At 38.1% G+C, this 14687-nt stretch overlaps 1 protein-coding gene across 2 annotated transcripts in view; it reads left to right on the top strand.

Annotated features, from left to right (window-relative positions):
• Positions 1-14687, top strand: part of COMMD1 (copper metabolism domain containing 1) — a 187624-nt gene that overhangs the window by 94403 nt on the left and 78534 nt on the right. The window contains exon 3 of one of the 2 annotated variants that reach the window (XM_065927262.1): positions 14578-14673. The exons of the other annotated variant lie outside the window; for it this stretch is intronic. Coding sequence (XP_065783334.1) covers positions 14578-14667 — 90 coding nt within the window. The 3' untranslated portion in view covers positions 14668-14673. The remainder of the gene's footprint in view (positions 1-14577; positions 14674-14687) is intronic. 2 annotated transcript variants of the gene reach the window in all.

Genomic DNA, 14687 nt, shown 5'->3' with positions numbered 1-14687 from the left:
CAACAGCTAGCTCGTGGACTTCTTTCAGATTGTTGCCATTCAGGGTCCCTGGTTCTATTCTTGTGGACAGATGGGGTATTTGAGAGGAAGCCAGAAAACCAAGCTTTAGGAGAACTTGGAAACAGTTTTTGTGCTACTCAGGGTGACCGGGTATCCTGCCCAGCAATGTTGAAGCTGCTTGTGTTTGTCTAGTATTTATGTACTGGCTCAGGGTCTGTGGGCTTCATTCCATGTATGCTGCTGCTTTACAGCCAAGATAAATGTAGAAGGCCTCTGACCCAAGCCCACTCTTAGCACTTTTAAAAAAGTATGTTAACATCGAAACATGTATATTATCTAGGGTGAAACAGATCACCAGCCCAGGCCGGATGCATGAGACAAGTGCTCAGGCCTGGTGCACTGGGAAGACCCAGAGGAATCGGGTGGAGAGGGAGGTGGGAGGGGGGATCGGGATGGGGAATACATGTAAATCCATGGCTGATTCATGTCAATGTATGACAGAAACCACTATAATAATATATATAATAATATAAAAATAAATGGAAAAAAAATAATTTTAAAAGAAAAAAAAGTATGTTAAATATACAAGATGTAAAATTTACCATTTAACCATTTTTAAGTGGTATTAAGTACATTACTACTCTCTATTTCTAGAACTTCTTTATTATCCCAAACAGGAACTCTGTACTCATTAAACAATAACTCCCCACTCTCACCTCTCTGGCCCCTGATAATCTCTGTCTACTTTCTGTGTCTTTGAATTTGCTTATTATACAAGGTACCTCATGAAAGTGGAGTTCATAAGAGGCTTACCGTCTTGTGTCTGGCTTACTTTGCTTTGAATAATGTGTTAAAATTTATGCATGTTATAGCACTGTGTCAGAATTTCATTACTTTCTGAGGATGAATAATATTCCACTGTATGCCTCCACTGTGTGTGTATATATGTACACACACACACATTCTATTTATCCATGAATGTGTTCATGATCAATTGAGTTGTTTTCACTTTTGGTTTTTTGTGAGTAATATTATTATGGATGTGATGTACAAATATCTGTTTGAGTCCCTGCTAAGGGTGTATGCCTAGGAGTAGAATTGTGAGAACAGGTGATAATTCTGCATTTCAATTGTTGGGGAACTGCCAAACTGTTCTCCACAGTGGCTATAACCACTTTATATCCTTACCAGCAATGTGCAGGGGTTCTAATTTCTGCATATCCTCATCAACAGCTTTTCTTTCCTTTCCTCTTTTTTTTTAATTGCCATCCTAATGGATTTGAAGTGGTATTTCATCGTGGTTTTCAGTCAGATTCTATAATAATTAGTGATATTGAGCATCTTTTCATGTACTTGTTGGTAATTTGTATATCTTCTTTGGAGAAATGTTTACTTAAATCCTTTGCCCACTTTTAATCTGGTTGTTGTTACTGTTGGCTTATACGAGTTCTTTTTATGTCATGGATATCAATCACTTATTGGATATATGATTTACAAATATTCTTTGGCATTCTGTGGCTTGTCTTTTCACTCTCTAGATAGTATCCTTGTATGTACAAAAAAATTTTAATTCTGATATAGTCTAGTTTATCTATTTTTACTTTTGTTTCCTATGCTTTTAATATAATGTCCAAGAAATAATTACCAAATCCAGTGTTATGAAACTTTTTTCCTGTTTTCCTCCAAGAGTTTTATAGTTTTAGCTTTATGTTTAAGTCTTTGATCCATTTTGATTTAATTTTTATTTGTGGTGTAAAGGGCCTGGCTGGCTACTGTCCATGGGGTTGCAAAGAATGAATGTGACTGAGCTACTAACGCTTTCACTTCCACAGGTCATTCGTAATATTTTTGGATGGATTTTTAAAAATGTATTTCTCAATTGAGGAAAAATAAAGTGAAACTTTTGAACTCACAAACTGAGTTTCAGTTTTATCATGTTTCTCATCTTTCTGTAATTAATTAAAGAGAGCTCAGTAGTATCACCCAAGATACAGGCGGCACTTAATAATAAGTTGTAGTCACTAAAAGTGCACCCAAATTAACTGCCAAATAAGTTCAACATCTTTTTCATTGCCAGGGTTATTAGCTTAAGTAGATTAGAGGAAGTCAATAATAGTGGAAGTATGTCTATATCTGAATTTTAATGTTATTTGTCTGTGGTTACAGTATAGAAGCAGGAACTGAATTATGATGATAAAGTTAATGAGTGCATAGTTCACTGAGTGGTGACTTCCAAACAAGATTGATTACAAAGTGTGTTTGACTAGCTATCCTGTGATAAATAACCCCCTCACACTTGCCGTTAGTCTAGGAAAAGCAGCTTAGCCCTCTAGGAATATAATTTAAGGTCTCCATGCTCTATCACCTGTTGTGCAGTCTAACCATGTGGGACAATATTTTCCATACATGCATATCTTTTTCTGTTGCTACTTGGAATGTTATCCATGCTCATTTTCATTTCCTACCTAGTTATCTCAACTAGATCCAATAATCTGAATTCTCAGGATATTTGAACCTTTCTTTAACATTTCTTACAACTTAGATTTTTTAAAAATTGAATTTATTTATTTTTAATTGAAGGATAATTGCTTTACAGTATTGTGTTGGTTTCTGCCAAACATCAAATGAATTAGCCATCAGTTCAATTCAGTTCATTCACTCAGTTGTATCCGACTCTGCGACCCCATGGACTGCAGCATGCCAGGCTTCCCTGTCCATCACCAACTCCTAGAGCTTGCAGTCCAAGGGACTCTCAAGAGTCTTCTCCAACACCACAGTTCAAAAACAATAGTTCTTTGGCGCTCAGCTTTCTTTATAGTCCAACTCTCAGATCCATACATGACTATTGGAAAAACCAGAGCTTTGACTAGATGGACATTTGTTGGCAAAGTAATGTCTCTGCTTTTTAATATGCGGTCTAGGTTGGTCATAGCTTTTCTTCCAAGGAACAAGCATCTTTTAATTTTGTGGCTGCAGTCACCTTCTGCCCCCAAAAATAAAGTCTGTCACAGTTTCCATTGTTTCCCCATCTATTTGCCATGAAGTGATAGGACGGATGCCATGATCTTCATTTTTTGAATGTTGAGTTTTAAGCCAGGCTTTTCACTCTCCTCTTTCACTTTCATCAAGAGGTTCTTTAGTTCTTTATTGCTTTCTGCCATAAGGGTGATGTCATCTGCGTATCTGGGGTTATTGATATCAGCTATAGGTATATCTATGTCCCCTCCCTCTTGAACCTCCTTCCCACCTCCCTCACCATCCCACACCTGTAGGTTGTTTCAGAGGCCCGGTTTGAGTTCCCTGGGTCAAATTCCCATTGGCTATCTAACAACTTAGATTTAAAATAAAAAGCAGAGCACTTACTATTAGTGTCTAACTTAATTAAGAACAAAAGGAGGTTAGCAGGTTATGTACTTAAGAAGCCCAGAAGTGGCTGTTGACTCTCTCTGACTCTGTTTATGTCATTCTGTAAACAAGCTTACTCCTTCCGGCTGTAAAAGGATGGCTCTCAAGTCCAAACTTATCTTTTCAGCTTAACATTACCAATAGAAAGAGGTACTTCTCTCTTCCCAACATATATATATTGAATAAAGGCTGAAATTCTTATTTTCTCTGCTTAAGTCACATGGCTCTCCACAGAGAAATCATTATATATAGGAATTAGGATAGTTTAAACTTGCAGTATTCGCCCAACTCTTTAACCAGGAGTAGGGTAGTGTCAAGACTATGGTTTTTCCAGTAGTCATGTACAAATGGAGCTTTCCAGCTTCAAAAAGAAGACTGAGCATCAAAGAATTGATGCTTTGAAATTGTGGTGCCGGCGAAGACCCTTGAGAGTCCTTTGGACTACAAGGAGATCAAAACCAGTCAATCCTAAAGGAAATCAACCCTAAATATTTATTGGAAGGATTGATGCTGAAGCTGAAGCTCCAATACTTTGGCTGCCTGATGTGAAGAGCTGACTAATTGTAAAAGTCCTGATGTGGAAAGAATGAAGGTAGTAGGAGAAGAGGGTGACAGAGGATGAGATGATTGGATGACATCACTGATCCAATGGACATGAAGTTAAGCAAACTCTGGGAGATAGTGAAGGATAGGGAAGCCTGGAGTGCTGCAGTCCATGGGATTGCAAAGAGCCGGACACGACTGAGTGACTAACAACAGCAAGGGTAAAGTGTAGATTGACTGCTGATACCACAGGGAATAGGTGAGGAATATTTTCCCAAAGGAATTAAGCATATTGGACAAGCAAAACCAGTATATGTCCACTATAGCGCCTTGTTAGTGTGTGCCTTCAAGAAGCCTACAACTTTTTGGTGGTGGAGGTGGGGGGTCATGCCTCTTGGCATGCAAGATCTTAGATCGATGACCAGGGATGGAACCCATGCTCTCTGCAGTAGAAGTACAGAATCCTAACCACTGGACTGCCAGGGAATTCCCAAGAGGCCTCCAATTTATCATTAATATTTATGTCCTTTATGTATGTGTATTGGTCACTCAGTCATGTCTGACTCTTTGCCACTCCATGTACAAGCCCGCCAGTCTCCTCTGTTCATGAAATTTTCCAGGCAAGAATACTGCAGTGGATTGCTATTCCCTTCTCCAGGGAATCTTCCCAACTCAGGAGTTGAACCTAGGTCTCCCACATTGCAGGTGGATTTTTTACCTTCTGAACCACCAGGGAAGCTTAAAAAAAACAACAGACATTTATTATCTCACATAGAAGTTGGGATGGGAATTTGGAAGCAGCTTAGATAAGTGATTTTAGCTGAAGGCATCTTGTAAGTTGTACCAGGTGTCAGCCAGAGTGTCACCATCCCAAGGCTTAACTGGGGCTGGAGGGTCTGCCTCCAGGCTCACTATCAGCTGTGAGAAGAGCCCTGAGCTCCTTTGTGGTTAATGGCCACCAACTAACATAGCACGTGGTTTCTTCCATAGTGGGTGATCCAAGAGAGAAAAAGCAAGCAGGAAGCCACAGTGCCTTATATGACCTAGTCTCTGACATGTACACCGTTACTTCTGCTTTAAAAAAAGTGTAAGTCACGGTTTGCTTTTGCTAGAAAATAATGAGGGATAGAGCAGTATAACAATAACAAGTTTGGAATTAATGAAGTTAGCTCTTGTTTGTTTGTTATTACGTATTTTAGTTTTCATCCATCTAGTATATATCTACTAGGTGTTTAATATCAGAATTACTAAACTATTATTTATTATATCTTCACCATGATCCATGTACTGTTCTAAACATATTTTATGCATTGACTCACTCAGTTCTCTTACCAACCCTCTGAAATAGTTTTTTTTTTTTTTTTTTTTTTTTTTTTGCTTTAACTTTATTTTTGAATAATTTTAGGTTTATACAGAAGTTGTAAAGACAGTAGAGTGAACTCCCTTATACTCATCCAGTTTTCCCTGTCAATATTTTACATTACCATGGTACTTTTGTAAAAATAAGAAACTAAAGTTGGTATATTGTTACTAACTAAACTGCAGATTTTATTTGTTTTTAACTATTTTTTTCCATTTTATGTTTCCTTTGTGTTCAAGGATCCAGTCCAGGGTATCACTGAATTGCTCAATAAACTAAATGACATTTAGTTGTTATAACTCCCCAGTTTCCTCTTATCTGTGACAGTCTCTCATCCTCCCTTTTTCATGACCAAACAATCTTTAAGACTGCTGACCAGGTATCCTTTATAATTTTCCTCATTTTGGACTTATTTATTGTTTTTCTCATGGTTAGACTGAGGTTGTGAATTTGGGGAAAGAATTTATCAGAGATGACGTGCCTTTCTTGTCACGCCATATTAGGGGATTAATGCAGTCCACACAGCATCACTGTTGGTATTAACCTTTATCACACGTTGGAGCAGCATTTACCAGGTTTCTCTATTGTAGAGTTATTTCCCCTTCCTCTGTTCTTCTTTGGAAGTTACTTTTTTATAGTTGTTAGAAGTGAGTCACACTATAGAAGCTGGGTCAGTTCACTTCAGTCACTCAGTCGTGTCTGACTCTTTGCAACCCCATGAACCACAGCACGCCAGTCTTCCCTGTCCATCACCAACTGCCAGAGTCCCCCCAAACCCATGTCCACTGAGTCGGTGACACCATCCAACCATCTCATCCTGTCGTCCCCTTCTCCTCCTGCCCCCAACCCCTCCCAGCATCAGGGACTTTTCACATGAGACAGCTCTTTGCATCAGGTGGCCAAAGTATTGAAGTTTCAGCTTTAGCATCTGTCCTCCCAATGAACACCAGGACTGATCTCCTTTAGGATAGACTGGTTGGATCTCCTTGGAATCCAAGGAACTCTCAAGAGTCTTCTCTAACACCACAGTTCAAAAGCATCAATTCTTCGGCGCTCAGCTTTCTTTATAGTCCAACTCTCACATCCATACATGACCACTGGAAAAACCATAGCCTTGACAAGATGCACCTTTGTTGACAAAGTAATGTCTCTACTTTTTAATAGGCTGTCTCGGTTGGTCATAACTTTCCTTCCAAGGAGTAAACGTCTTTTAAATTCAAGGCTACAGTCACCATCTGCAGTGATTTTGGAGCCCAGAAAAATAAAGTCAGCCACTGTTTCCACTGTTTCCCCATCTATTTGCCATGAAGTGATGGGACCGGATGCCATGATCTTAATTTTCTGAATGTTGAGTTTTAAGCCAACTTTTTCACTCTCCTCACTTTCATCAAGAGGCTCTTTAGTTCTTCTTCACTTTCTGCTATAAGGGTGGTGTCATCTGCATACCAAGTTATTGATATTTCTCCCGGCAACCTTGATTCCAGCTTGTGCTTTCTCCAGCCCAGCATTTCTCATGATATACTCTGCATATAAGTTAAATAAGCAGGGTGACAATATATAGCCTTGACATATGACGTACTCCTTTACCTATTTGGAATCAGTCTGTTGTTCCATGTCCACTTCCAACTGCTGCTTCCTGACTTGTACACACATTTCTCAAGACGCAGGTCAGGTGGTCTGGTATTCCCATCTCCTTTAGAATTTTCCACAGTTTACTGTGATCCACATAGTCAAAGGCTTTGGCATAGTCAATAAAGCAGAAATAGATGTTTTTCTGGAATTCTCTTGCTTTCTCAATGATCCAGCAAATGTTGGCAATTTGATCTCTGGTTCCTCTGCCTTTTCTAAAACCAGCTTGAACATCTGGAAGTTCATGGTTCATGTATTGCTGAAGTTTGGCTTTGAGCATTACTTTACTAGCATGTGAGATAAGTGCAATTGTGCGGTAGTTTAAACATTCTTTGGCATTGCCTTTCTTTGGGATTGGAATGCAATCCTTTTCCAGTCCTGTGGCCACTGCTGAGTTTTCCAAATTTGTTGGCATAATGAGTGCAGCACTTTCACAGCATCATCTTTTAGGATTTGAATTAGCTCAACTGGAATTCCATCACCTCCACTAGCTTTGTTCGTAATCATGCTTGCTAAGGCCCACTTGACTTCACATTCCAGGCTGTCTGGCTCTAGGTCAGTGATCACACCATCGTGATTATCTGGGTTGGGAACATCTTTTTTGTTTAGTTCTTCTGTGTATTCTTGCCACCTCTTCTTAATATCTTCTGCTTCTGTTAGGTCCATACCATTTCTGTCCTTTATTGTGCCCATCGTTGCATGAAATATTGCCTTGGTATCACTAATAATTTTCTTAAGAGATCTCTAGTCTTTCCCATTCTATTGTTTTCCTCTATTTCTTTGCACTGATCACTGAGGAAGGTTTTCTTATCTCTCCTTGCCATTCTTTGGAACTCTACATTCAGTTGGGTATGTGTTTCCTTTTCTCCTTTGCCTTTAGCTTCTCTTCTTTCCTCAGCTCTTTTTATGGCACTCCTATAAATCTGGCCCCACATATCAGAACAACACCCAGTTTCACCCTCAGTCAGACTCTCCCATCAGGAAGCTTCCATAAGCCTCTTATCCTTCTCCATCAGAGAGCAGACAGACTGAAAACCACAATCACAGAAAACTAACCAGTCTGATCACATGGACCACAGCCTTGTCTAACTCAATGAAACTATGAGCCATGCTGTGTAGGGCTACCCAATATGGATGGGTCATGGTGGAGAGTTCTCACAAAATATGGTCCACTGGAAAGGGAATGGCAAACCACTTCATTATTCTTACCTTGAGAACCCCATGAACAGTATGAAAGGCAAAAAGATAGGACACTGAAGGATGAGCTCCTCAGGTCAGTAGATGCCCAATATGCTACTGGAGATCAGTGGAGAATTAACTCCAGAAAGAAGGAAGAGATGGAGCCAACACAGAAACAGCACCCAGTTGTGGATGTGACTGGTGATGGAAGCAAAGTTCAATGTGGTGAAGAGCAATATTGCATAGGAACCTGGAATGTTATGCCTATGAATCAAGGCAAATTGGAAATGGCCAAACAGAAGATTTATGTCGATGTTTTAGGAATCAGCGAATTAAAATGGACTGGAATGGGTGAATTTAACTCAGATGACCATTATATCTACTACCGAGGGCAAGAATTCCTTAGAAGAAATGGAGTAGCCATCATAGTCAACAAAAGAGTCTGAAATGCAGTACTTGAATGTGATCTCAAAACAACAGAATGACCTCTGTTCATTTCCAAGGCAAACCATTCAGTATCACAGTAATCCAAGTTTATGCCCCAACCAGTAATCTTGAAGAAGCTGAAGTTGAGTGATTTTCTGGAGACCTACAAGACCTTCTAGAACTAACACCCAAAAAAGATGTCCTTTTCATTATAGGGGACTGGAATGCAAAAGTAGCAAGTCAAGAAACACCTGGAATAACAGGCAGATTTGGCCTTGGAGTACAGAATGAAGCAGGGCAAAGGTTGATAGAGTTTTGCCAAGAGAACGCACTGGTCATAGCAAACACCCTCTTCCAGCAACACAAGAGAAGACTCTACACATGTACATCACCAGATGGTCAGTACTGAAATCAAATTGATTATATTCTTTGCAGCCAAAGATGGAGAAACTCTATACAGTCAGCAAAAACAAGACTGGGAGCTGACTGTGGCTCAGATCATGAACTCCTTATTGCCAAATTCAGACTGAATTTGAAGAAACTAGGGAAAAACACTAGAACATTCAGGTATGACCTAAATCGAATCTCTTATGGTTATACAGTGGAAGTGAGAAATAGGTTCAAGGGACTAGATCTGATAGACAGAGTACCTGATGAACTATGGACGGAGGTTTGTGACATTGTACAGGAGACAGGGATCAAGACCATCCCCAAGGAAAAGAAATGCAAAAAAGCAAAATGGTTGCCTGAGGAGACCTTACAAATAGCTGTGAAAAGAAGATAAGGGAAAAGCAAAGGAGAAAAGGAAAGATATACGCATTTGAATGCAGAGTTCCAAAGAATAGCAAGGAGAGATAAGAAAGCCTTCCTCGGTGACGGGTGCAAAGGAATAGAGGAAAACAATAAAATGGGAAAGACTAGAGATGTCTTCAAGAAAATTAAAGATACCAAGGGAATGTTTCATGCAAAGATGGGGTTTGATAAAGGACAGAAATGGTATGGACCTAACAGAAGGAAAAGATATTAAGAAGAGGTGGCAAGAATACACTGAAGAACTATACATAAAAGTTCTTCATGACCCAGGTAATCACTATTGTATGATTACTTACCTAGAGCCAGACATCCTGGAATGCTAAGTCAAGTGGACTTTAGGAAGCATGACTATGAACAAAGCTAGTCGAGGTGATGGAATTCCAGCTGAACTATTTCAAATCCTAAAAGATGATGCTGTGACAGTGCTGCACTCCATATGCCAACAAATTTGGAAAACTCAGTTGTGGCCACGTGACTGGAAATGGCAGTGTTCATTCCAATCCCAATGAAAAGGATTGCCAAAGAATGCTTAAACTACTGCACAATTGCACTCATCGCACACACTAGTTAAGTAATGCTCAAAATTCTCCAAGCCAGGCTTCAGCAATACGTGAACCGTGAACTTCGAGATGTCCAAGCTGGTTTTAGAAAAGGCAGAGGAACCAGAGATCAAATTGCCAACATTTGCTGGATCATTGAGAAAGCAAGAGAGTTCCAGAAAAACATCTATTTCTTCTTCATTGGCTATGTCAAAGCCTCTGACTGTGTGTATCACAATAAGCTGTGGAAAATTCTTCAAGAGATGGGAATACCAGGCCATCTGACCTGCCTCTTGAGAAATCTGGTCGCAGGTCAAGAAGCAACAGTTAGAACTGGACATGGAACAATAGACTGGTTCCAAATTAGGAAAGAAGTACATCAAGGCTGTGTATTGTCACCCTGCTTATTTCACTTATATGCAGAGTACATCATGAGAAATGCTGGGCTGGAGGAAGCACAAGCTAGAATCAAGATTTCCAGGAGAAATGTCAATAACCTCAGATATGGAGATGACACCATCCTTATGGCAGAAAGTGAAGAAGAACTAAATAGCTTCTTGATTTAAGCCTCTTGAAAGAAGAGAGTGAAAAAGTTGGCTTAAAACTCAGCATTCAGAAAACTACGGTCATGGCATCCCATCCCATCAGTTCATGGCAAATAGATGGGGAAACAGTGGAAACTGTGACAGACTTTATTTTTGGGCACTCCAAAATCACTGCAGATGGTGACTGCAGCCATGAAATTAAAAGAAACTTGCTCCTTGGAAGAAAAGTTATGACCTACCTAGACAGCATATTAAAAAGCAGAGACATCAAGGAGATCAGTACCTTTTTATAATTAAATTTATGATGTTAGCTTTTTTATTAAGCTGAAGGATGAAAACACAACCTTGGAAGCAAAGTTGAAGAACATATCTAAACAACTTGCCCTCTGTGTCCATAAAGTGTGAGTGCAAAAGTAACTCCTATTAGAAAAGAATGCTGTATGCTTAAATTCATGAATACTTTAAGAAACTGTAGGTTGTCTTTTTTGCTGAGTTTTAAGAGTTCTTTATATAATCCTGATGTTAAACTTTATCAGATATATGATTCACAAATATCTTCTTCTGTTCTCTACGATATCTTTTCATGTACTTGGTAATGACCTTTGATGTACAGAAGTTTTAAATTTTTATAAAGTCCAGTTTATCTTTTTTTTCTTTTGTTGCTCATGCTTTTAACATGAAATCTAAGAATCCATTGCCAAATCTGAGTCATGAAGATTTGTCTTTATTTAGCTTAAGAGAAATCGGTCATTGTTATGTATTTAGTCATGGTCCATTTTGAGTTAATTTTTATATATGGAATGATGTAGGGATTGAATGAACTTTTCTTTTTGACATTATATTTTAGAGTGAAAGAACCTCAACATGTGAATGTGTAAGTTTGCTCTTGAGGACACCCAGTATCTTATTCAGGTTATAGTTTATTTTATTAATTTTCCTATAGTGTAGTTTTAAATTCTATGAGACCCTAAGCAAGTTGCTAACTCAAAGTTTTTGTAATTCTTTTTTCCTCTGTTTTTAACCTTTTGAATTTTGATAATGAAGGAGGATAGTTGTAGAAACTGTAAATTAGATATTCTAAGATCAGTCTTCTAATATTATTTGCCAGTGCTTACTTTTCCTTTGCATGAAGTGGGGACCAGTGTAAATTGAGGTACTTGGTGAACAAATCATGACAGTAAAGTATTTTTAGTAGTCTGTTTAAATGTTTTTTTGGAATGTGTTTTAATTCTAATTTCACATTTTTATTTACCTAGGGCTTCCCAGGTGGTGCTGGTGGTAAAGAACCCGCCTGCCTGTGTATATCAGGAGATATAAGAAACACAGGTTTGATCCTGGAGTCGGGAAGATTCCCTGGAGAAGGGAATGGCAACCCACTTCTTGTCTGGAAAGTCCCATGAACAGAGCAGCATGGTGGGCTACATCTCATAAAGTTGCAGAGTCAGACACGACTGAAGCAACCTAGCATGCACAGCAATCTAGTATGGGGGTACTTCTAAATAACATAGTTATTATAAATTCGTTTTTTGCACCCTCTGTAGTGGAAATGATAATGTTAATAAAAAATAGAAACTCAAAATGCTTATTAGCCACACTAAGAAAAGGTAAACTTGTCTGTCGACCTGAAATAGAATCAAAGAGCAAAGTGATGAGTGGGGCTAAAACTTTGGGTCTTCAGTCTCCCCAGTAAGCTGGTAGCTGACTTCGATTCCTGTGTAGTCAAAGGAAGTAAATGCATTTCACATATATGCCATTTACAGATTTTTTAAAAAAAATATCCAAATCACTTAAAAAGTATGCGTGAAATGGTAAATGCTAAGTACCTCTGAGGAAAGGACAGAAGAAAGTGAGATAAGGGAAGAAAACAGTGGCACTGTGTAAATTTTTATTACTTAAAAAATATCCAAAAACAAAAAGAAAATTTGGGTGGTGTGGGAAAGAAGGAGTACTCGTAGAAATTTAGTCTAAGGAAACACTCTACAAATATTTATTTATGTTGTTGTTGTTTTTCAGTCGCTAAGTCGTGTCTGACTCTTTGCGACCCCATGAACTGCAGCACGCCAGGCTTCCCTGTCCTTCACTATCTCCCAGAGTTTGCTCAAACGCATGTTCATTGAGTCGGTGATGCCATCCAACCACCTCATCCTCTGTCACCCCCTTTTCCTCTTGCCCTCAGTCTTTCCCAGCATCAGGGTCTTTTGCTGTGTGTCAGCTCGTCCCATCAGTTGGCTGAAGTGTTGGAGCTTCAACTTCAGCAACAGTCCTTCCAATGAATATTCAGTTGATTTCTTTAAGGATTGTCTGGTTTGATCTCCTTGCTGTCCAAGGGACTCTCAAGAGTCTTCTCCAGCACCACAGTTCAAAAGCATGAGGTCTTCGGCTCTCAGCCTTCTTTATGGTCCAACTGTCACATCCATACGTGACTACTGGAAAAACTATAGCTTTGACTGTATGGACATTTGTCAGCAAAGTGATGTCTCTGCTTTTTAATATGCTGTCTAGGTTTGTCATAGCTTTTCTTCCAAGGAGCAAGTGTCTTTCAGTTTTGCAGCTGCAGTCATCGTCTGCATTGACTGTTGCCATGTTTTCCCCATCTGTTTACCCTGAAGTGATAGGACTAGATGCCATGATCTTCGTTTTTTGAATGTTGGTTTTTAAGTCATCTTTTTACTCTCCCCTTTCACCTTCATCAAGAGACTCTTTAGTTCCTCTTCACTTTCTGCCATTAAAGTGGTATCATCTGCATATCTGATGTTGATATTTCTCCTGGCAGTCTTGATTCCAGCTTGTGCTTCATTCAGCCCAGCATTTCGCATGATGTACTCTGCATATAAGTTAAATAAGCAGGGTGACAATATATAGCCCTAACATACTCCTTTCCCAATTTTGAATATTCAAAAAATTTTGAATATTTATATAAAATTTATTTATGTAAATATTTATTATTGTGTTTAGGTGATGGAAAGTTAGAAACAGCTGCATGTCCAATAAAAGGTGAAGGAATAGGGGGCAGAGAGGGCGAATGAGTGAATAACCATAAAAATGGTTAGATACACTCTATGAAATACTCCACAATCAGTTTTTTTTAGATCAAAATTTTTAAAGACTGTTTAATGATATTAGAAAATGAAATAGTGTTGCCTGTGGGAGAAAAAAGCAAAATACATAGCTGTATATATAGTATGTGTAGTATAATCCATATTTTAAAATAATTTATTCTTATACATGTAACATAAAATCTACTTTCAGTGACATTTAGTACATTCACAATGTGCAACCATCATAACTCCAAATTTTAGAAATGCATATTTATTTGCATAGAAAAAAATGCCCTCCAACATACATAACAAATGTTCTTAGAGAATTATTTTTATGTGATGGAGATATCTGCATTTCTTGTTCTTTATCTGTTTTAGTATTTTCCACATTTTCATATCCTGTTTTCTTTTTTCTAAAGAGTCACTCTAAGCTTGAAACTAGTAATGTTTATTTCTTTTGTTTTTAAATATTTAAATAAAATGTTTATTTTCTCTTTGTTTTGAAATGTCATACAAAAGGCTGAAGGGCTTGAGTAATTTGTATTTGGCATGTGTCCAAGAAAATGCTATACTATATCAGGTTAATAATAAGGAAAAAGGTTAATTAAGAAATTTAATGAGGTTTAGAGTTAAACTCTTTGATAATGGGGTAGATTCTTTCTTGTTACTGGATAACATTCTAAAAAGTTATTTCATTGAAAATTTAAAATTAATTAATACCAGTGCTTATATTTTCTGGTAATAAAATGCTCTTCATATAAACCAAAATTAGCAGTATTTGGGTGATAACGTTATAGAAGAAATCTTTGCACTATATTTGGATTTAAATCTGCTGTAGACATTACTTTATTTTACCTGCAATTTGCACAAGGAAAAGTTAGCTTTAGGATCTTTCTCAACTAAAGGAAATGTATACAAGATTTTTAAAGTGTTAATTATAAACTTAATGAATTTCTTTATAGTGTATGTGGTTGTACTCTATAAATAAGTAAATTATACACGTATCTTTTCTATTGATGATTACATTCTAGGGAGGTTGAATCAGAATTTTGTATTGAATGTGTTGGGAAGAACTTTAAAGTTATCTATGACTGTTTTAGAGAACCTTGCTTCTTCAGGACCTGTATAAATCCAAATGTAAAGACCTGTATCTGCCTGTGTGGTCTCTTAAGAATGGTCTTCATTTATAGGCTCCTGTAAGTATGTAATG

Source organism: Muntiacus reevesi, chromosome 3 (assembly GCF_963930625.1).
Source record: "Muntiacus reevesi chromosome 3, mMunRee1.1, whole genome shotgun sequence".
In the NCBI taxonomy this organism is placed as follows: domain Eukaryota; kingdom Metazoa; phylum Chordata; class Mammalia; order Artiodactyla; family Cervidae; genus Muntiacus; species Muntiacus reevesi.
This window is presented reverse-complemented; position numbering and strand designations above follow the sequence as displayed.